The sequence below is a fragment of the Apis florea genome, unplaced genomic scaffold (genome assembly GCF_048593485.1).
Source record: "Apis florea isolate Af1SG1 unplaced genomic scaffold, ASM4859348v1 contig_3493_pilon, whole genome shotgun sequence".
NCBI lineage: Eukaryota > Metazoa > Arthropoda > Insecta > Hymenoptera > Apidae > Apis > Apis florea.
Genome location: NW_028256772.1, coordinates 167,906 through 191,630, shown reverse-complemented (window position 1 = coordinate 191,630; position 23,725 = coordinate 167,906). Strand labels below are relative to the sequence as shown.

The following is a 23,725-nucleotide window of genomic DNA, read 5'->3' as shown; positions in this document are numbered from 1 at the left end:
CATTAGATTCAAACGGATTTATCAATAATAAACTGTTGTGCAGGGATTTAAGGTACATATTCGCAACTGAGTGTCGATATCAATAGCTAACCTATTACTGATGTTGTCTGATATATAGTACGGTCGATCACTAGTGAGATTAAAAAAAAACGAATCATTCCAAACCCGAAATTATTACCAAATGATACATTGAAAATAGGCGATATTTAAAATTAGAGATTTTCGATCATAATTTTCGATTGTGAGATTCGAGATTGAGAAAATTTTGAATTTGATGCTTGAATTAGAATATTTTTTGAAAAAATTATGAAATCTAGAAAGCATTTGTTTAAAATTTATTTTTTGTTTTGAGCTAAACATATATTTTATTTCTAATATTTTAGCACTTGTGTTAGAGTCTATATAACCCAATTGTATTTTTATTTTTGTTGCATTGTATTGAATTCAATTATTTTTTTATGTATTTTGGAATATATTTAAAAAATGTAAATATTCTTTACTACTAAATATAATAAATTATATTCAGATCATAACAATCAAGATATGTATGTAATTTAATAAATAAAATAATACATAATGCTTTTATCTCTTTTCTTTTTTTTCTTTTATATTATTATATTTCTTATATATAAATAAAAATGTAAAAATATAAATGCGTTATGTAAATACAATATATTAATTATGTAAATAAAATAAATAAATAACAATAAAGTAATTAATTTTAATTTTTTATTGTCGAAATTTTTGAATTTTTTTCAATAATTATTAGAATTAAATTTAAATACTATCTTCATTAATCATAATATTTTATTTCTTATATCTCATAATAATTTTTTACTTTTTATTGTCAATTTCATTCATTCAACAATTTCTAACAATGTCCGATATTTCTTATAAATTTCACTTAAACTGCATGACATAATACGATTACCATACTCATATAATGTTTCCAGTAATATGTCTTCGGTAAACATAATGATTAAACTAATATTAAGAGAAAGATTTAAAGTATATGTACGAGAGAGAATCGTTTATTATGAACATAATAACAGTTCTCCGTTCCAATCTGTTTCAGGAAAATGATCGAAAGTTTGGTTTGTGCAATATCTTTCCCTCAACTTACTATCAATACCCATAGCACTGCTAACTTTATAGAAACAAACTTTCTTATCGTAGCGATCTATTGGTTCTCTATAATAAATTGTTTCGATCGTATCATTCATCTTCCATAGGGATAAATTCGTATATTTCTTGACGACCTTTAAATCATTGCAATTGCGTTAAATAATCAATCTTGATGCCGTTATTTACTAGTTCGATAAGAGAAAAGAAAAATTAGAAAGCATAAGGAGAGAAAATAATTGAAATGCAATTTTCCCAAAAAATTGATTTTTATATTTAAGAGCGAAAAATAAAGGGATTTAATTTTCGATATTTAGAGATTTTTTATCAGCAGTCTGAGACTTTTTAATCATATTTAAAACACACTTCTGTTTATTCTATTATTATACTACTTTATTATACTTTTATATCGCTATAGTTAAATTATTTTAATTATTATGTTATTATGTTATTTTAATTATTATACTTATAGTTTAATTATTTTAATCTTATTCATTCTTAAATATTTAACATAGATAATTTCAAAAAATGTCATAAATTATAAATCATAAATATATATAAACATTTTTTATATGTATTATTAATTTCATTATTATGTATTATTAATTTTGATTTAGGAGAGAAGAGATTCTTTTTTTTTTCATTTTTTTTATTGTTTATTAATAATTTTTAATAATTTATAATATAAAATAATGTAATATAGTTTGATCTTATAATTAGATTTTATCCTAATGTTTTATAATTAAAGAATTTTAAGATGATTATATTTGTATTAATGTTTCGTTAAAATTTTCATTATTACAATTTGAATATTTATATAATTTTTTAAAATTTATTTTTTATCTTTTAATTTTCAAAAAATCATTAACTTATTTTCTAGTTTAAAAATTAAATTATGCTAGAATTCTATTCACATTCAAAAGCAATCTTTTGCTTATTCTTTATTATTTTCTTTTACACATATATAATAGAAATCAAAATAATTAGGACATAAATGGAAAACTCTTGACTAGAAATTAAAATAGTATGAATTTTTTGTATTATATTCTACTTACTATTCATTGTTCGTACATAGATAGTACAATTAAAAAGTTCATTAAATAGTTGCATCTTTATCGGATGAATAAAGAAAAAATGTTGTGGATAAATAATATATCGGATGCAACTGATGTAATAAATTGTAACTAGTGTAAATGAATCTTTTCATTTTGTTTTTGATTGGAATTGATTCCTTACTCTATTCTGTGCACGCCTGTTACTTCGACGTGTAATTATCGATATTAATCAGTGCGAATTCGTGCCATGCTAAATTATGTTTGCAATAAAAATGAAGAATTCATTAAATGGATAATAACATATATAACTAACATAATGTCAGTTAAAAAGTTTTAAATATAAATTCAGATGAAATGTTTCATTACATAGAACTACATTAATAATTTAAAATAATTTATAAATTTATTGAAGAAAGCAAGCAAAGCAAATTCATTTTTTAAACAAAAAATCACAGTTGGTAATTTTTAATGATTCATGTTTATGATGTATGAAATATAAATCTATAATTTGCAAATATTTAATTTTTAATGAATTAATTTAATATTTAATATAATTTTAAATTATAATATATATTAAAGAATTATATTCAATAATTCAAATTTGATACTACTAAAATTTTATTTTGTTACAGATAGATATTAGTTTCGTATAAATAAACTTTCATTAAATATCATAAATCATGTATTATAGACAAAACATAAAATTATTATATATTTCCTTACATATTTCTCGACAAATTTATGTATTCAAGTATTTCTTAATTAACGCGGTTTTAAATTCTCGTAATAGATTTCAAAACAGCATATTTGAATGTATCATACTGCCTTCTAACAATAAAACAATTTCCATTTATTAAATGTCCTAATGTAGCCTTATCCATTTTCTATTAATATTCCCATATTTTATCTTACTGCCGCTATCAAAATTAAAATCTTATTCATTATCGTTCATTTATTTTAATACAATTATTTTGATTTTTTTTTTTTTGTTTTGATCACAATTTTGAAAGAATTTCGAGATAAATGTTATCATGATTCTATTATTATTTATGATCTACATGATTTCATTCCTTTTTTTCGATTTATGTTGAAGAATTTTAAAATTTGACAAAGAACATCATCGTTATAAATATGAGATCCAAAAATATAAGTTTGCAAACTTCATAAAAATCTATAAAATTATTTCAATCGCTAATATCCGCCTAATAGATATCTTATTGGCACCCAAGTTTTGAATATGGAGATGGTCGATGAATAATGAAACGACGAATTGTTGGTCGACAAAACATTAATATCCAGCCAAGGCAATTGAGCTACGGGAGTCCTACTAAAATTTTATCATTCTCCATCCATCATGCGTGTCTTTCATACATTCTTTCTATGCAGTTGTTGTATAATAATTCTCGTGTACATTGCTCGTGAGAATCATGAATATAATACATGACAAGTCTATAATGGTGGATCTTAGTAATATACATACGTATATTCGCGATGCCAGGGGTCTGGACATAATTACGCGTACCGGCGCAAGTTACGCTTAAGTGTGTAATATAATCCGCTGGCATTAACGGTACAATGTTATTACACGTGTTAAATTTGATCGCCGGTTATAAGTTTCGTGCGTCTCGAGTCGCGTCTTAACAATGCTCGCTACACAACACTCCCATCCCCCACATTGCTCTCCCATTCTTTGTATACATATATATCTTTGCACGAGAATCAATATCGATTTTCACTCTCTTATCGCCTAGCCTACGCTTATAACCCCGTTAAATCTGTGATTAAACGGCCTTCAATTAGAGTCGATATTTCTAACGATGTTTCCGTAACTATATGATAAATAAATAATGAAATGTATATCGGCTAATTGGCTTCCTATTTAGTTTTAAATGTGATAGTGAATTTGGTAAGATTACGAATGAAAGGATATTTTTTTCTAATTTCGCTATTTCGATCAATTTTATAGATTTTATATAATAGAAAATGAATTAAATTCATTTAATTAGTGGATATATATTGTATATGTATTGTATATACATTGTTAAAATAAAAAACTTGAATAAGTTAATGAAGTTTCTTTTTTGAAGAAATGTGACAGCATTTACTATTTGTTTTTAATGCATCAATGAAAATTTTATTTTATCATATCTACTTTTATTTTAAAATCATATCTAACAATCTTTAAGAAAATTTAGATTTATATTTCTACATTTCTTTTCAATGATCGAATAAAAGTTATATATATATTTTTTTCATATTTTATAACTAATTCTAATTATTTATAAATTTTTAAAATCATTAATTTATCTAATTCGATTAATAAATTTATTTATCCAAAAATATTCAAGATTAAAAAAAAATATGAAGTTAGATTGAAGTAATCATTTTTATTGTCTTCCTGTAAAATTTCATTTTAATTAGATATTTGATATTAAATGATGATATTATTAATGATATTATTAAATTAATTATATTATTATATTTTCTGATTTTATTGTATTGACTTTACATTATATTTAAATTGTATCATTAAAATAATTTATATCAATAATATAATATAATTACAACACCATTTCATTTTATATATTAATTGAATTTATACTATTCTTATTTTCAACCATAAATGTAATATAGAATTGTCAATTTTAAAAACATTATACACTACTATTTCAAAAAATTTCGACCCGGAAAAGATTATATTGAAAGATTCGAAGCTAACGAACGAATGGAGACCAAACTGCCCGAAGTTATCCGTAGTGCTCATAAGTGAGCGAAAAAGCGGAAATTGGAGTAGAAATCGTTTGTGATGGCGGAGAGAGGGGTTAACTATAACGGAATTTCAGGGACGAAAATCAAACTAAATCCCTGGTTGGCGACGGATCGAGGGATGCCACGCCGGACCCTCCATGATTTATGTCCGCGGGGGTGCTGATACAATGGCAAAATAATGAAGTTGAACTACCATCGCTGCCGTTCTGTCCGATGGTCCCGACGGCTTAGGTTGGCAAATTAGACAGAGAATATGGGGCGAGAGTCTGTCCGACTGTGTGCGGAGGTAGACTGTCATAGGAGAGAGGGGAGCACGACGGAATTCTCGCTGGGAGCACAGAAACAAGGGGCTTCTACGTCACGATTACACCAAAGGGAGATCCATATTGTGAATGTCCGAGTGACTGACTGGACTATTCCTCTTCTCTATCTCCATGCTTTTCTCACTCCAGTATTCTTTTAGTCCCTTCTCTTTCTGCATATCTCTCTCGTCTATCCAATATGATATCTATGTGTTTGGGATGCATCAACGGATGGATAATGCATTTTCGTCCTGCGTTAGATATTAAAAGCTGCTCCCAATGAATGGCATTTGTGACGTGAAATTAAATGCATTTCTCGATCGAATTGCTCTTAGCTCTATTACAGTGTATCTCTGTATCTCATGTAGTAATTGGAGGACTCGTTAATATCAGACTCGTTTAAAACGAAATTAAACGAATTTTTTTATACTCTTAATTAAGAATCATTTTGATAAAAGTTTTCTATGACAGCAAAAAAAAAAAAAAAAAAAGAAACAAGAAAAGTATTCTTATTCTCGTTTATTATTATCAAGTTTCAAGAAATTATATGCTTTATATTCGATATATAAATGAAAAATCTATATATATATATATATATATATATATATATATATATATATAAAATATCAATTTCAATCAAAATTTATATATCTATAGATACAAAATTATATATACACTGATTGAAAAAATCATTGAATCAATGTTTAATTATTATAGAATTACATGACTTATTACTCAGTTAAAATATACAAGTTAAAAAGTTTATTTTTTAGCTTTTTATTATTAAATAAATGCTTATCCAATTAAATTTCTTATAATTTTACTTTTTCGTATCCTAAAGAATCTCTGACATTCCAAAATAGCGAAATAAATGAATCAAAATAGATCTATTTTATCAAAGTTTTACGGTAAGTTCTAAGCTATTAAAAATATATTAAGTTTATCAGAAATAATCAATTAGATTTGCATTCCTTTTTGTTTTTTTTTTTTTATGTATTTATAGATAACGTATAACGAAAGATATAATGGCCTTTTTCTTCATCCCTTGATTATAACCAAGGCATTATTTTCACTCGAATTAAAACTTTTTTAGTCGCTTTGTAATTTCTTACCAACAATAATACATCTATCAAATACATCTGATATAATAGAAAAGTAATACACTTGATTGATTAGTGTACGGATTTCAAGGAGTTGTCATTGTAAATGTTTAATTTCAGAAGAGTATCGATTTGATATGTTTTTATATCACAAGAATAGATCTCTAAATATATTGTAATACGGTATGGATAATAAAACTCATATATTGATAATTATTATTCGATATTATTTATTGTTACTTATCATAATTATGAATCGTCTCCCCACTGAAGTGAACATTTAATCGCTATAATTATAACGCTTATAATATTTACGAATTATTCATTTGTTAAATAATATTTATAGTAGAATTAATCTAATCGTGCTTGAGAAACCGAATTATATTTTCTGACAACTAGAATCATATTCGAAATCAAATACAAGCGATTCGAGGTGTATGAAATTCCGAAATTATGGATTCAAAAACGAATGATAAAATTCGGAAAATATCGGTAAGTGATCTTAATAATCTTAATTTCAGAATAGAAACGTAGAAAAAAATCCGGCTTTATATCATCTTCAACATATAATCAATCAATCATAATTGATTTTAAATTTCAAAGTTAAAAACTAATAGTCAAAAATTGTTATCCAAAAAATAGATGAGATCTCAATCGAAGTTTTCCAGTCATGAAACGATTCCATATTTAACACAAGACTTATCAATCGATGGAGATAATATTTTTAATATAAAATCTAAATCTCATAATGAACTTCAGCTAGATTATAACTTTTCTACCTTGTATTAGCCAACGAGCTTCTTAATCAGTGTATTACAAAAGACATCTGCCGAACGGATAAGGTTATCAAAGCGAAGTCTGAAAAAAACGTGCCACGTTAAAAGATAGGAAGCGTAAGGATAGAAAAACTTACAACGATGCGACAAAAAGCAACAAGCTACAGCTTCGAGCTACTTTGTTAAAAAGTCTCTCTTAACAAGTGCGATATAAAAGCGGATCTCAACGTGGAATAAGATGCTTGACATTGTTTATCAGAAGACAACGAGATCACGTTGGTATATGAATCTCTTCCATAAAGTAGCAAAGATAGCATATTGAAAGCTCTTCTTCACTTCGCCAATCACTCAATCGATTATGCACCTTTTTTCGCGGTAACGACGATGCTTGTCGTTATATGTAATATGCATCCTACTTGTTTTCTGAACTTTATTACAATTTTGATAAAAAATTGTATTGCACATGTTCCATTTTTTTTATTGGATTTAACATTTTTCATTTTTCGAGATTTAAAATTTCATACATAATTTGTTTACTTTTTATTTTTTATACAAAGAAATTTATAAAAACTTTATAAAAATCTAAAAATATGTTAATATATTTATGTAAAAAGGTTAAAGGAAGTAAATCTTTAAAAATAACATAAATATTTAAAGATTAAAAATCCTTAAAAAAATAAACTTATCAAGAAATTATAGTTAGTAAATGAGAAAAAGAGATATTCTTAAATAATAAGAAAATTTAATTTTAATTTATCCACATACCAATAATATAACAATGAAATAATTTAATTGATTAATGATATAATTGAATTAATTTTAATAATTTAATAAGGAATTTTATAAGAAATAATTATAAGGAATTAAAAGTATTTCACATATAGAAATACAATTCTTATAAAATACAAATGCATCATAATTATATGTAGCAGGATAAACACAACATTAAAATGAAAAAAAAAAAAAAAACAGAAGAAAAAAGTTAACATGAAATTAATGATTAAATCGTTCATTTCATCATGATTGTAAAAGTTTGTAAATGCTTCTGTCGAGAGAAGAAACGCGGTTTCTGTCCACGGATCTAATCAAATACTTTGGCATTGAAACAAACCATGGAGGAACATTGAAGGAGCCGTGCAAACAAGGATTGCTACGTAGGACGAGCTCATCTCTGGAATTACGACTTTACGAGCATTTCAATTTCTTGGCTTATGTCCCGCCCCTACAAAACCCCATCCGATTAACTGATTTTATGATCCTGTGGTATCTTAAGAGGAGGACGGACAGGGTAACTTCCACTTAGGGGTTAGCTTTTGCTCTTCCAATAAATCTAACCAACATGAATTGTGCGGTCGAGAGAAATTACAATGGGTCTCATAATCGATGGCAAATAGGTCAAATACAATGTGATCTTGGTAAAGGAAGCCTCGAGGAGAAGTGTCGTAACATTACTTTGAATACGAAAGAATATATTTACGATGATCGAAGAATTATAAAATTCCAGATGGAAGATTCAATTTATTCCATTTTATTCGATTACTCTGTTTTATGGTACTTGAGACCGATATCATTATATGACTATTTTATGACTATCTTTACGAGCGAAAACACATTCATGTTTCGACTGAAAACCATCTGATATTCTGATTGTTTTTCCGCTGCAGTTTTTTCACTTATCTCTGACGCCGACTGTCTTTTTGAAAATTACTGTAATTAAAATTATTTATTTTAGTATTTAAATTAATTTTGATTTCAATATTGAATTTTTTTAAAGATAAGGAAAACATTTTTTTTTATTAGTTTTTTTGCGAAAAAAAAATATTTTTAAGAAAAAGATGCAATATAATAACTAGAATTTAAGATCGCTCATTTCACAAACATATATATCCCTTAGTGCTCCGCGCATTTCTCGAGTACTGTCTACCAGCAACTCTGGCACATTTTTAGAGCGGAGCGCCTGAGATAAAGAAAGTCTTATTTCGAGCGGAAAAGATTATACGTCGTTGTGAATGCATTTGATTTTATTTATTTTATACATTTTCCTATTGTAAATAAAAGATAAATTTTAAATTTTGCAATTCACCATGGTGTGATATCTTTGGTAACAATCCCCCATGTGCATTCTGGATTTACTTGGGCAAGTGTCACAGTATTCATTTGTTTGATGTCTGCCATTCAATTGTTTCCTTTTAGAGCACACAACGTAGTTCCTTTTTGCACCTTTCCTCATTATGTTTTCCGTTTAGTCTGATTTCAGAAATTGATGTTGAAGCTCTTCTTCTATCGTGACGAAAATCTCCTACGAGTTGATCGACTAAAATTTTTCTATACTGTAAGTGCGTCAATGCTTTTTCATTTTTATTGTGCTGTACAGTTTTATAGAGAATGTATAAATTAATTATTGATATCTCCATTCTCCAGAAAAACAATTTCTATTTACCATTCTATCTGGAATGTAATTCTTCCGTGACATCACGCCATTCATCTAAGTCTTGTAACAAATCTTCGCTTTCATTTTCAATAATTCTCATTCTCTTTGGTAGTATAATTTCGCTACTACTACTTGAAATGTCAGAATCATAACCAATATTGTCTTCCACAATGTCTTTTAACTCTTCAAAATCAAATACGTCTTCAGTATCACTCAGCTCTAAATTCTCATCATAATATTTATTTTTCTCCATGTTGCTAACCATAGAAAAGGTCAAGAAATGGTTTAATTAATAATGGTATAGACTTAGCACGTTTTAACTACAGATAACAATTGCTAACGTCGATGATAACGTATGCTAAAAACATTTGGCTCCGCAGCAGAGCCTTCGGAGTTACGGAACAAATGACAAATGTCTCCATAGCGGAGCCTACGGAGCGTTAAGATATATATATATATAATTATTCGATAACCAATTAATATATATTATGTTGCGTATTTCATCAAATACAATTGAGTGTGAACAGATTAAGGATATTAGAGATTCTAGGAAAAATAGTTATGATTAAAAAATTCTAGTTATGATTAAAAAAATTTACAAATATTCTAAAGCTATTCCAATACTTAAAAATATTTATATATTATATTGAATACTAAATTTAATATTTTAAAAAAGCAAGATTTGTACATGATTTATTAAAAAAAATTATAAATTCGTTCTTAGCAAATAATATTTTATTTAATAACAAAATCCTATAAACAATATTAATATAAAGAAACTGAAATTCGAATCATTAGTATTAGTTCTTTTTTTGATTTCAATAACAGGATTGACAAAAATGAAACAAAACTTTCCAAACTTCTCAAAAATTTGAAAAAAATTTTTTTTTCATCACAAAAAGATCCATCGTGTCTTGAAAAATCTACAGAATAAATCATCGCGTTACAAAACTACTATCCTATATATAGTTTTTAAACTGCAAGCGATTTTCCTAGCAGTTAATTACAAATAACGGCACAATGGGAGAGAAGAAGATCACGGGCAAATCAGTATGTCGTATCGGGGTGGAAGTTTTCGATTAACGTCTCTAGACAGTTCCGTGTGCACCGCGTGCAAGGCTGCAGGCTATTTATCGAGGTGCAAAAATCGAAGCTGTCTCGACCTTTAGTTCACGGGATGTACCACCATCCTCCTCCACCTCTCCTATAAAACCATTACGGGATCCATTAGAGAGAGCTCCCCCCCTCACCGGAGCTCTTTCTATCGGAATCGTAGAAAAGTTTCGCGGTAACTCGGGTAATTAATGAGGCCGTAGAACTCGTTCACTTACCAATATCAAGTCTAGAGAACTCGGTGGAAGCAGCGTCCTCCTGTCCAGAGAGATTCGCATCTAAATCGATTTCCTCTCGGTAACGGAGTTCGATAATCATCGCGTTAATCAGCTCCGGTATCATCACGGTGATTTTCGAAGTAATTACAATCAAGATTCCGAAGAGAAAAAATATAATTCCTACCAGTGAATCGCATTGGAAACAAAGATTTTTAAATATTGTAAAATTTTCTCGATTTTAAGATGAAATTATTTATCAAGAATACATATCAATATGATTCAAAGTCAAGGCGATTAATTAGTTCAATTGTATTAGCTTAAAATTTATTTATTAAGAAGTTTATTATTTATTAAAAATTTATTATTAAGAAGTAAAAATAAAAGGTCCGAATTTGAATTTTAAAGAATTTTGACAAACTAATTAATTATAAACAATTGTAAATATTTGCATTCGACTGCATATCTTATTGACATGCCATTTTTTTCATCGTTTTTATCATCATTTCGATGAATTTGCAATATATTTTGATATTAAATGGAAATCTATAGTTTTAATATAATATATTATGATTAAAGATTTTTTAAATTTCAATTTCTTATAATCAATTATAATTATGATGTATTCTGATTTAAATCATATTAAAATATAAAAGATTTATTTTTTACCAAATATTTTACCAAATTTTTCTTTTACCAAATGTTTATTTATGTAAAAATTCCCAATTTTGAAAGTTGCCTTTTTAATAAACTAAAGAATTGAAATCATATTAGGTTTATTAAAATTAATTTATTCAGAACTAAAATATTCACTTTACGAGAATGAAAAACAGTTAATACTTTTTTTTTCAATTGCCTTTAAGCAGTTGAAATTTATCGAGCTTACGATTATCTTATCGCTATCACGTGTACTGCGAATGAATAGGTAAGCTCATTATCAGGAGAAAATGCAGTTTTATAGTTTGTAAGTTCAATGAATCTACAAATTTTTAAAATAGTTATTCAGAAATGAATATACATTTTTTGATATAGATCATGCAATCGAATTGTATGGAAATTAGTTGTATGGAGTCATTTTTCATAAAATAACAATTTCATGAAATCTCGATTTTTCTAAAAAAATGTATTACTACATTTATTCCATAATAAAATAAAAACATTTAATTCATTGATAAGCACGCTCGATCAAAATATAGTTATGTATATATAAAATGTTATCTCATAATTCATTGATAAATCATTTTAATTGATATTAGTTTACATTTACATTTTGTAATTTTATTTATACTATTTATTAGTTACACTGTAATAGATAAATATAGAAATTAATTTTATAATAAAAAAAATATATAAAAAATACATGTATTTATAAATATTTATACAATATTTTTTTATAACAAAAAGATTAAAGAAAAAATTCTAATTTTAATTTTTCAATTGAATTCAAATTGAAGTTTAAATTCTAAAAATTCTAATAAAAAATTAATTATGTATGTCAAAAAACAAAGAAGAATGCTAAAGATATAAAGTAGCAATCAAATCAGAATTTAGAAATTAAATTCTCTAATTCTTATTCTTGTAATCATAGACAAAGATCTTCTATCTTTTATATATATATGGATTCTATTTATATTTATCTTGATATAATTTTTGAAAATTTCAAACAATTTTATGGTCTTTTTATATTCTGGAAATTACAGCATCAATAAAATCACACAAATTTTTTTGAATAAATAGTGTGAAATTTAAAAAGTAGGATTTTTCTAAAGCCGGATGAATCGAAGCAAATGTATAGACTTATTGATTCTCATTATTTAGAAGTATTCTCCAAGAGATTCATTTTAAATTTCTTCCAGATATCGCTTGTCGAGTTTTATGGTGAAAGACTAAAAATTTGAGAGCGTAGAAATAACTATCGATTACTATTCAAAGAATAATTCATGATAAGTTTAATCGCTAAATCAAATGGTTACATTTCACGAAATTTTTCTTTTTGTAATTTTTCTTTAACATTCAATAGAATTGATTCTTAATTGAAATTTTTATTTTGTATGCATGAAATATTATTTGTTCCTTATTCTAATTCAAGTCATGTTGAAATTTTTGATCAATAATATTCAATCAATATAAAAAATATATCAAATCATTATAAATTGAAAATATTAATGAAAATTTTATTTTTTTTTCAATGAAGATCTTTGTAAATCAAAGTACAAACTTTTTATAGCTTACTTATCATGATTAGGTACTTATTTTATTTTTATAACTAAAATTCAATAAATAGTTCGATTTTTGAAAGTTAAAATTTATTTCTATAAGTTACATTTTATTCTGTTTTAGCCATATGTCATCTCTAGGCATAATACGTAAAAAATCTGATAATTAATTATAAGATTATAAGTACATTTATGTCTCACTAAAAATAAAAATCAAAAAATCATATCATATTCATCGAGCCTTTCTTCTTTCAATCAATTAAAATACAATGCTCGATTTCAATTTCGTTGTTTGCGGTTACGACGCATGAAAATTGCTGATATATATTCTCCTTTTCTTTCCACGTTTTTTGCCAAACTATGAATATACCTAGTGAGAAACAAAAAGATAAAGACAAAATAGATGTATATACGCAAGTTTCTCCGGAGGATTCAGTTTGACCGAAAATATTAACAAATAAAGTAGCCCAATGAAAGCTTTAAAAAGCTCCGAATCTTATAAAATAAATATCTTTCGTTACAATCTTGACTTGGAAGGTAATTTATTATTATACGATATAGAGAGAAGCTATTAAAAAGAAGCGAAAAGCTTAAGAGACATTCCAACAAAGTAACATTTAATCTTTTGTCCAGGGGCTATTAATTTTTCACGAGAATGCGCAGTTTTATTGAGAGACAGTGATTAATAAATCTCCCTTCTCTCCTTTCTTGGTTTACACTTTTGCTTACTTATTCTTGTTTGGTTGTGCGGAATCGAAAGAGATACAATGTTTCAAAGAAAGATCCAAATTATTCTATAATTGTTTCATGTATACCTAATTTTATATAATTTGTTCATACAATTTGCGTATTATGCAAAGATAAGAACACAGCTAAAAAAATGATTGTTTATAACATAGGAAATTTCTATTCATATCTGTTGATCATAATATTATTATCACGCAAATGAGAAACATTGTTTCTAATATGATATTTTTAAATGGCTCTTCTTATTCTAGTTTGAATATTATTCCCCTTACAATATCATTCTGTAAAAATTAGAAAATTATAAAATAGAAAACGAGTTAATTAGAAAATTAGATAGAATCATATAAAACAAAAATTTCCAAACAAATCCAGAGATGTGTATGTAATATATAAAGTTTGTGTCATGTACATGTTTCTATCATGATGATGACAATAACGCTTCGTGACAGAAGAAAGCTTTTCTGAAAAAATATTATCTCTCTAATTGATTTAATTTAAAAGAAAGTACTATATATTGAAATAGAATAGAAAGATATAAGATTGAAAGACATTTGTATAAATATATGTTGATAGATTTATAATTTCGATTTCGTATGTGTTTTAAAAATTTAAATAGAAGAAAATCAGCTAAAATGATCTTTTTCTTTGTTTTTGTTTCAAAATATTTATACATGTGCAATTTCTCATTTCCGTGCTTGAACGATAAAAATATTATAATCTGCAAGAAACTCGTGATTTCATCTTCATTATTAAAACTTCGAATGATATTCATATGCATATTTACGTGAAAAACACATACTAATTTTGCATAACTGAAATCCATATTGTGTCGATACATGGATATCTATGTAATAGGCATGCGAATTCGATAGCTTGATTTAAAAACAGAGAAAAGTTCGACCTTCCTGAATCAGGAAGTGTGATTTCTCGATTAAACTGATGAGTTATTAACCAAGCATCGATTATTGAGGTATATTGCGTTTTCGCTGGATCGCCTTCACTCGACTCGTCATTTTTGAATTCAACCGACACGTGCTCGTGAAACACATCACAATACATCATCTGAATTTTTATCTAATGACCGATATATATCTTCTGAATTACTTTTGAAAACACGAAAACGAAAATACAATTCTGATAACTGATGACAATGAGAATAAGGATAAAATAAGGATTCTCGGTCTCCAATTTTAATTTGAACATCTCGAACTTGTCTCCACTTATCTCATTTGCAATGAAGAATCGAATGAAGAATCAGAATTTTATGAAGTATGATGAAATATAGATGGTGGAGAATTTGAACAGATTTAAATTATTTAGACATTAAAATTTTGAGAGAATTTAAATTATTAAATTATATATTATTAAATTTGAGATATATTATATATTTATAAATATATACTATTTCTAGTCTGCTAAATAATTGAGTTTAGATAATCATTTAGAATAGAATTCTTGATTTATAATCAAGAAATATTCGTCCATTATAAAAAATAAAATATGGAAAAGAATTTCTTTATATGAAATCTTGATTTTTAAAAAAAATGATTTTAAAAATTAATTGAAATAATTGAAAAAATATTATTATTATTAATTTGATCTAATTTTTTGATTTTTATCAAAGAATTTGTATCTATTGATAAAAAAGAAGATGTAAGAAAAACGTTAAATGATAAAATTATTAAAATATATGTTTGATAAATTTTTAAAATCATTTTTATTGGAAAATAGAAAAAATTCTTCAATAATTGTTTTCCGTAATAATTATTGTACATATTCTTTATTATTCATTTATAATGTATAATAAACATTATCATTGAGTATGTTTTATATATATAAAAATATAGAAATTAAACTCTGAAAATATCATCAATTTTCTCTTTAATTTTCATAATGAATCATTTTAACTAGGAAATTTTATATACTCTGATAATAAGAAAATATATAATCGAGTAATTTTACTATATCTCTCAACAATAATGTCTACAGATCTATATTTGATAATTACTCACTGTTTTTACATACGTTATCACATCGCACTTAATTATACAATGAAACCAGTTCCGACATAGAAATGATCGATTGGCTTATCTGGTCGATCAGTTTTCTCACCTGTAATAAAAATAAAAGAAAGAGATTAAATTAATTATTCATGCGACATACGTATTCAATAAATGTGAAAATAAATAACCAATACGTTTTAGAAATATTAAGACAAAATCGAAACGAGATTAATTTGTAGGAAACTCTTGAACGAAAATATTTGCCGCTTATCATGAAATTAATTAATTGTTCGTGAAAATATAAGTTACTTCGTAGAAGGTCATTGTTTTATCGAAGACATCTTTAATATTTTAGTTCTTTCTATGATTTATTCTAGTTCTTTTTTTCTACATTATCGTCAGAGACTGCTATCGGTTATTCAAAATTGAGAATGCAAATATTTTAAGATATTATTTTTTAATCAACTCTTTTTCTTATTAATTATTGTCTTCATATTCAATGCCAATAATATTCGCGACTATTTTTCTTGAAATCGAGTATAAGGAAATGATTTCGATAAGGACAATTTCGTAAATGAATAGATCTATAAACTATTTTAAAAAAAAAGTATAAATTTTAATATATTATAATATAAATTTTAAGAACATAATTCTTAAATATTCTTTAATATAAGTAAGCAATTTTTAATAAAATAAAATTTAATAAAATAATTAAATATAATTATGAAAAGAAGTTAAAGAGCTTCCAAAAAAAAAAAAATAATATTTTATATATATAATATATTTATGATATATATATATGATATTAACATATTTAGGATTAAATACATCTTATAATCACAAAATTATATTAATGTAAAAAATAATTATTGAATCTAAAATTCTTATTCAGTGCATGAAATTTAAATAGCTTTAAAAATTATTATTTTTAAGGTTATACTGCATATTTAAATTAGTTCAAAATTTTAAAAATTAGATTGAGATCAATTATCGTTTTTCACTGCTAGAAAATATGTAATATCAAATATATTAAGAATGCTTATATTATTATAATTATGATATGATTATTGATATTGATTTATTTAGTTTGAAAAAAGATAACTTATAAACTTATGTTATTTAATTTTGTATAGGTAAGAAATTTAAATAATTTTATAATTTTAGTAATAATTCAAAATAGAGAAATGTTTACTGATTTCGATGATTTTTAGATATATTATAAAAATTAATAAATTTTTTATATGTTACCATAGCTTTTAATCTTCGAAATATTTATAAAAAAAATTATTATTATTATATAGTAGCATGGTATATAAACCCAGTCGCAGATATATATATAACACAAGAGAAATTCTATAATAGTAACAATTCTTTTTTTAATAAATATTTCAAAACTTAAGACCCAATGGCGATAATATGCAAAGGAAAAAATTATTTCAAATATTGGAATTGATTTTTACAATTAATCTAAAAATCATTAAAATCGGTGAAAATCTCTGTCGAATTATTATCAAAAAAATTTTTTTTATTTAACTTTTGATTTCAGAAATATTCTAATAATAATGTTATAACTTTGATTTAAATCAATAACAGATATGTATCAAATAACGATCTATTTGCATTAAAAAATTTTTTGAAAAAAATTTTAACTTTAATCTTAAATAACATACATGAATACTCTATAAGAATACTCTACTAATATAATAAAACACAAAATGTCTTTAAAAATTTTTAAACATATATACAATAATTGTAAATATAAAGGAAAACGATCGAGATTTATAAATAACATACATGAAACGAATATGTGAACAGCATATGAAAAATAATCTGTCCAATTGCATATGAATTAAGATTCTCACTTGTGAAGAATTTTTGAATTATTTTCATTCAAATCCTTCTCGTTAATTGCATAAACAAAATGAAACTTGTGAATTAGGAGATTTTTTTTGTGAGCGTAAAAAAAATTTGAAAATTTTGTTAATTTAATCGATACCTCGGTTAACCGATTGTATTGCAATTAGATGCCTGCAGATAAGTCAATTACGATAGAATTATGAAATATCACACAGTGGTTTAAAATCAACGAGAAAATCAAGAGAAAAAAATATGCTTATTTTAATTATGGATTTTTTTTTTTTATTATGAAAGAAACAATTTTATATATTTTTGATCAAACATTCCGATTTTGGTAACTATTTTTATGTAGGATTTTTTTTATATTATACATCTAATTAATTTAATTAATTATAAAAATAAATTTGATTAATTAAAATTATTACATTTTTTTCTAATATTATAATTATATTTTATAATTAAAATATAAAAATCATAATTTTGAATTAATTAATTATATATTATAATTTTAAAATAGAAAATTTTTCTTTTGAAAATTAACTAATCAATTTTTGAATCATATTTATTTGTTATATTTATTATTTTAACTTCCAAACAAGTAAATATTAACAAAAAATTTACTAATATTAAATTTTACATATCTATCTTAAATATAATAAATATACTTATGCAAATTCATTTATTGTGACATCCATTTTATAAACATTGTTAAATATTAAAAAATAACGAAAAAATAGATATTTTCAAAAAGTCTTAAAATTAAAATCAAAAAGTAGATATATTCTCAATAAGATATATTCTCACAAATGTCGCACATATTTATAGCTGAAAAGATTTATAGCTCTTTATGTAATTAGTTTAATTAAAGTCTTACCAATAAAAAATATAACTGGGCAAAGATAAATAATTTCTGAAAAGTACAATCTTATAATCCATATATTTTTTTTTCCAAAGTACTCTTAAAAAATTCTGAGTTATCTTTTTTAATTTATTTTTATACTTCGAACATTTAGCAATATACCTTAAGTTTACATTGACTTTAAATACATTTGAAAAATTGATTTTTTTCTGCGTTTTGATTATTTTGAACTATTGTCGTTATATAGTTGGTGAATGTTATACTTGAAAAAATGTAATTATTTATACGTTTATGTTGGCCGCATATATCGGATCGTATGCTGCGTTCTTATCTCGTAGAAATACAAAACGGAAAAAGTTTGTTTGTGGTGTACATATGGTTATCTCATATAGCCATTTCATAATCGATTCGGAACAAGAACAATTTAAAGGAGAAGGAAGAGAAAAAAAGAAAAAGAAAAAGAAGAAGAGAAAAAAGAATGCAACAATTTTTCAGATGAAGTTATTAAACAAGTTTCTTCTTACTAGTTTTAATGAAATATTTATGAACATTATTTTGAGCAAGTTTTTTCCTATATATACTATATATATATATATTTTCCTATATACAAAATAAGATATAAAAGCTATATAAAAGCTGTTTTTCTTCGAAAATATTGGAGATATCTATGTGCATTTTGTTTTAAATTGAAGAGTTTATAGGAACTAATATATGGTATAATAAGGAATAGGATTTTGAATTCTCAAAAAATTCTTTCTTTTTTCTAGAAAAGAAAAAATCTTTAAAATAAAATACCTTACTAATTTGTTATTGCTTATGGCTGTTCAAATAGCTTTATTTGAAATTTATATTTATATAAATTAATATTATGACGTAATAATATTGATAGTATTTTATTTTTCCAAAATTATCTGATTGCTTTTTTTAAATTATTTTTTCTGTTACTTATATATCATTATTAAAACATTAAGATTCTACTCAAATTCATGAAAAATCTACTTTTTCAATAAGTTATCCCGTATATATATTTATATGCTATTGAAAGATGATTTTAGACATAAATTGCTATCTTTTATAAATTAGACTAGATAAAGCCATAACATGTTTTACATTTGAAATGGATGTAAAATATAAATTTTTCATTAAATTATATATTAAATTATCTCTGAAGCCATGTGTTATCCTATTTGATTTCATTTTTCACCATGAATTTGGATTTTAATATATTTAGTCGCAAATTTTATGAAATATGAGCAGATTCAATAATTATTTAATTCCTTCAATTTTCAATATATATCCACTATATATCCAATATATATCCAGAATTATTTATACTCACAGAAAAATCATATATATCACTGCTTGTCATTAATATTAGCAAAATTCAAAATTTAATTAGACTTTTTAAAATTTATATTTTTATAATATAAATAAATGTAGTAAATTTAATAATAATATTTAATAATTATTATACTATTATTATTAACTATTATATTATATATTATGATTATTATATATTATTATTAATTATTATTATAATTTATTAATAAATTTATTAATTAATTAATTACTGTGTTAAATTTATATAAATTTATATAAAAATAGAAAATAATGTAGACCTTTTATTTTTAAAAATAAATTTGAAATTTGTTGAATCATGCCATTATCGATATCATGCAATAATATCTGCATCGAATGAAAATGTTACTTATTTCCTGATGCATTATAATTAGGCCAAATCTTAGATATCTCTAGAAATGCTTGGAACTTACTGTAAAACTCGAACACAATTATGTTTCTTAGGAAACAACGATAGCATGATTATGATCGATATATTGGCAATATAGACATATCAAGTACGACAAGACAAGATGTAAACATATCTTGTCTCGATCGAAGGAATCGATATATCACTGACATACACGATTATTTGGCATCTAGAAGTTTCGCGTTATATTCGAATATAGATTAATAGATTTAAGTTTTGAAAAAATAAAAAATTTCTAATTTCTCAAAAAAAGATTTTGCCCAACTATTGTGGAATTGTATAAAGAATTAAACTAATTTTATTAGACATAAAAATATATAGAAAATTTATAAATTTTATAATTGAAAAATTTGAAATCATAAAAAGGATAATTCTTTTTATGATTAGTTAAATTTAATATATAAAATATTTTATATTATTTATAAAATTTTATAGATATAAATATCACAAATACAGAATGTATGAATATAATACGAATGTGCATTAAGTTAATTTAGAAAATCTTTTGATAAAAAAAGATATATATTATAAAACTATATTAAACAAACAGATATGTTAGTATAAGACTTAAATTAAAATCTTAATAGAAAAATAAATTTATAGATACAAATATAATTTAATATTTTTAAAAACATTTAATATTTAAAATAATTATATTTAAAATAATTATATTTAAAATAATATTTAAAATAATATTTTTAAAATAATTTAATATTGTTAAAAGGATATTAACGTTGCAAGGATTATTGTAAAAATATTTAAATATCTAATTAATCACATAAATATTAAAATTATCAATTATCAAATCACGTTAATAAATCAGCAAAAACATAAATATCATAATAAATATAAATATCAAATATAACAAAATAATAAAATAAAACAGATATATAGATTATACTAACTGTTCATCCACCATCATTAAGAATATCAGACAAAAAAACAAAATTTATTTTAGTCGAAATCGATAATATCAACTCTCCAAAAAGTCTTGTGTATAAAGCAACGAGTCTACTGAACGCTCTGCTGTGCTTTTCTTCTCAAATCGCCCGACCTATTAGCTCGCTAACTGGTTGATTGCACTTGAGTAGCGTTCAACGCTTGACCCATAAACTGCTTCACCTTTGCACTACACGTCGCGACATTGTCTGATCGAGGGTTTCGGGCTCTGTAACGTGCACAAACGGTTCCAAACATCCTAAGGCTGCGAAAAACACGTCCAGCGACGGCGCGAATAGAGGCAAGCGAGAGATCGATGCCCCAAAGGGAGGTAGGACTCGAATGCACTCGAACTGGAAGCATGAGTGCTCGTTGAGAAAGCCCGCAAACTTTTCGCCGCAATGCGACGATCAGGAAGTGTAACTTTCTCTTCTCGGAAGCGGCCATAACGAAAAAAGGAGACTTTATGTTTCTTACGTCTTGTGTTCCAATGTTTCACGGATCGTCACTATAGACCACAATCGATAGAAAGAACCACTGCTGCCCCTAGAGTTTGCAGGACCCGAAGCAATTAAAGATTACGGAGCTTTCTATTTCTATAAAAAATTTTTAGATATTAATGATATATTAACTATGAGTTAATAAATAATTATTAACAAAACAATTTTTTATACGTTTATTTCAAAATTTATTATTTCATAAAATTTATTTTTCTAATTTTGTTTCATAATTGTATTTTCATAGTTTAAACTTTGTAATTTTAATTTATTTTTAATAATCAATGATTTTAAGTTAGACAATGTTTTTTGATAGTAATAGTACTAGTAATAGTAGATAGTAATAGTAGATAATTTTTTATTAATCTTAATTTAGAAAATGCTTTGCAGAATTTACTAACAATTTTACTGTAACAATAATGTAAAATTCTGAAAAATAAATAAAATTAAAATTGCATGCTTTACATTATATATATAATTATATTCATTTATTTTTTATATAAAAGTAATTAATAATAAGTGCAAATATCAGAACAAATACATTTATCTGATGATAAGGGCGATACTATAAGAAATTCTCTTTGGCATGTACACAATCTACCTCATATAGTTTCAACCGTAACTGGCAGTATTTCACGATCGAGAACGACGTTCACTACCCTGTAACTGATAAATACGAGGTTCAATTCGACGGTGATTCTCACGTTTGATTCTAGATCTCTAACGTAGGAACAATGGCCTTTTCTTTCCTTGATCGATTGAATTCACTTTAAGGATTCTAACGTTATATACAATACGAAGGAAACGAAATAAACAAGGATGAAATCGAATGTCTCGATTCGCATTAAGTACGAGTGGGATGAAAAACATCAAAGTATAAAAAGCGAAAAAAGATGGGTAAATAAGTAACACGCATAGTATGATGTAATGGAAAAAATGTTGTTATTGATTGAGTTCACGTTATCTATTATTGGTTATATTTCTTTCATTAATATAATGTTGATCGATGTAAATACAAGTATATATATTGAAATTAGAATAACCACGACATTTATAATTAACAATATCGTATCGTAATTGCTATGCGTGATGTCACAATATTTTTTCTTTCTTTACAAGGAAATAAACTCTACAATAATATAAATGTGCTTAAGAATTGTGTAAAAGTTATAATAAAATATAAATTATATCAATTATATATCAAATAAATTATTATAATTGTTCATAAAATAATAAATAAAAAAAAATTATCAAGAAAATAGATAATTTTAAAAATATAGGTATTTTCGATTAATTTAAAATTAAAATTAAAAGAAAAACCGTTTGAGACAAAAAAATGAGGAAAAGCAGCATTTAGATTGCATGTTAGAAGAATAAAAGTATAAGAAATAAAAATAAAAATTAAATTATAATAATTGAATAGTAATACTAACAAAATTATCCAAAACTATAACTATTCCTTAAGAAAATTTTTTTGTTCCGTTTTAATTCTTGCCAAAGAACTATTTACTAATCCTAATATAATATAAAAATTATGATATAAAGTTGTTATAACAATAATATCGATTAATTTCAAGAAAAAGAAAAAGTCAGTTTCAAAGAAAGATGAGTCAGAAAAATAAAACATATGGCTGAAAAGAACAGGTGCATAAATAAATAAACAAGGAAAAAAAAAAGAATAAGAGGAATAGAGGGCGAGGAAAGGGGAAAGGGAAGCAGAGAGTAATGTTAATGACATCAGAGGGTCGACATCAAAAGGACCAGCTCTTTCGAGCGCTGTATATGGCTGCGAAGTGGTGACATGTAACCGCACGGTTCTCTCACGATATTGCGACACGGTCTCGCGATTAATTACGCGTCCGCCGACGAAGCGGTTTCGGATCGAACGCGCCCATTACGTAACGCGATTGCGCAAATCAAATAATTGCATCGATTAGCAAGATCAAGAATAAGGAT

The 23,725-nt window shown here is 24.9% G+C and overlaps 2 protein-coding genes across 2 annotated transcripts in view; both read right to left on the bottom strand.

Annotated features, from left to right (window-relative positions):
- Nucleotides 1-9,299, bottom strand: part of LOC100869669 (uncharacterized) — a 343,975-nt gene extending 334,676 nt beyond the window's left edge. Inside the window, exon 1 of the mRNA XM_086912992.1 lies at nucleotides 9,208-9,299. Coding sequence (XP_086769118.1) covers nucleotides 9,208-9,299 — 92 coding nt within the window. The remainder of the gene's footprint in view (nucleotides 1-9,207) is intronic.
- A 3,873-nt stretch (nucleotides 9,300-13,172) lies between these two features.
- The window catches only part of LOC147656884 (Krueppel-like factor 6), a 121,279-nt gene continuing 110,726 nt past the window's right edge, over nucleotides 13,173-23,725 (bottom strand). The window contains exons 2-3 of the mRNA XM_086912828.1: nucleotides 15,859-15,958; nucleotides 13,173-13,469 (exon numbers count right to left, since the gene is read on the bottom strand). Of these exons, the coding sequence (XP_086768954.1) occupies nucleotides 15,887-15,958 (72 nt within the window). The 3' untranslated portion in view covers nucleotides 13,173-13,469; nucleotides 15,859-15,886. The remainder of the gene's footprint in view (nucleotides 13,470-15,858; nucleotides 15,959-23,725) is intronic.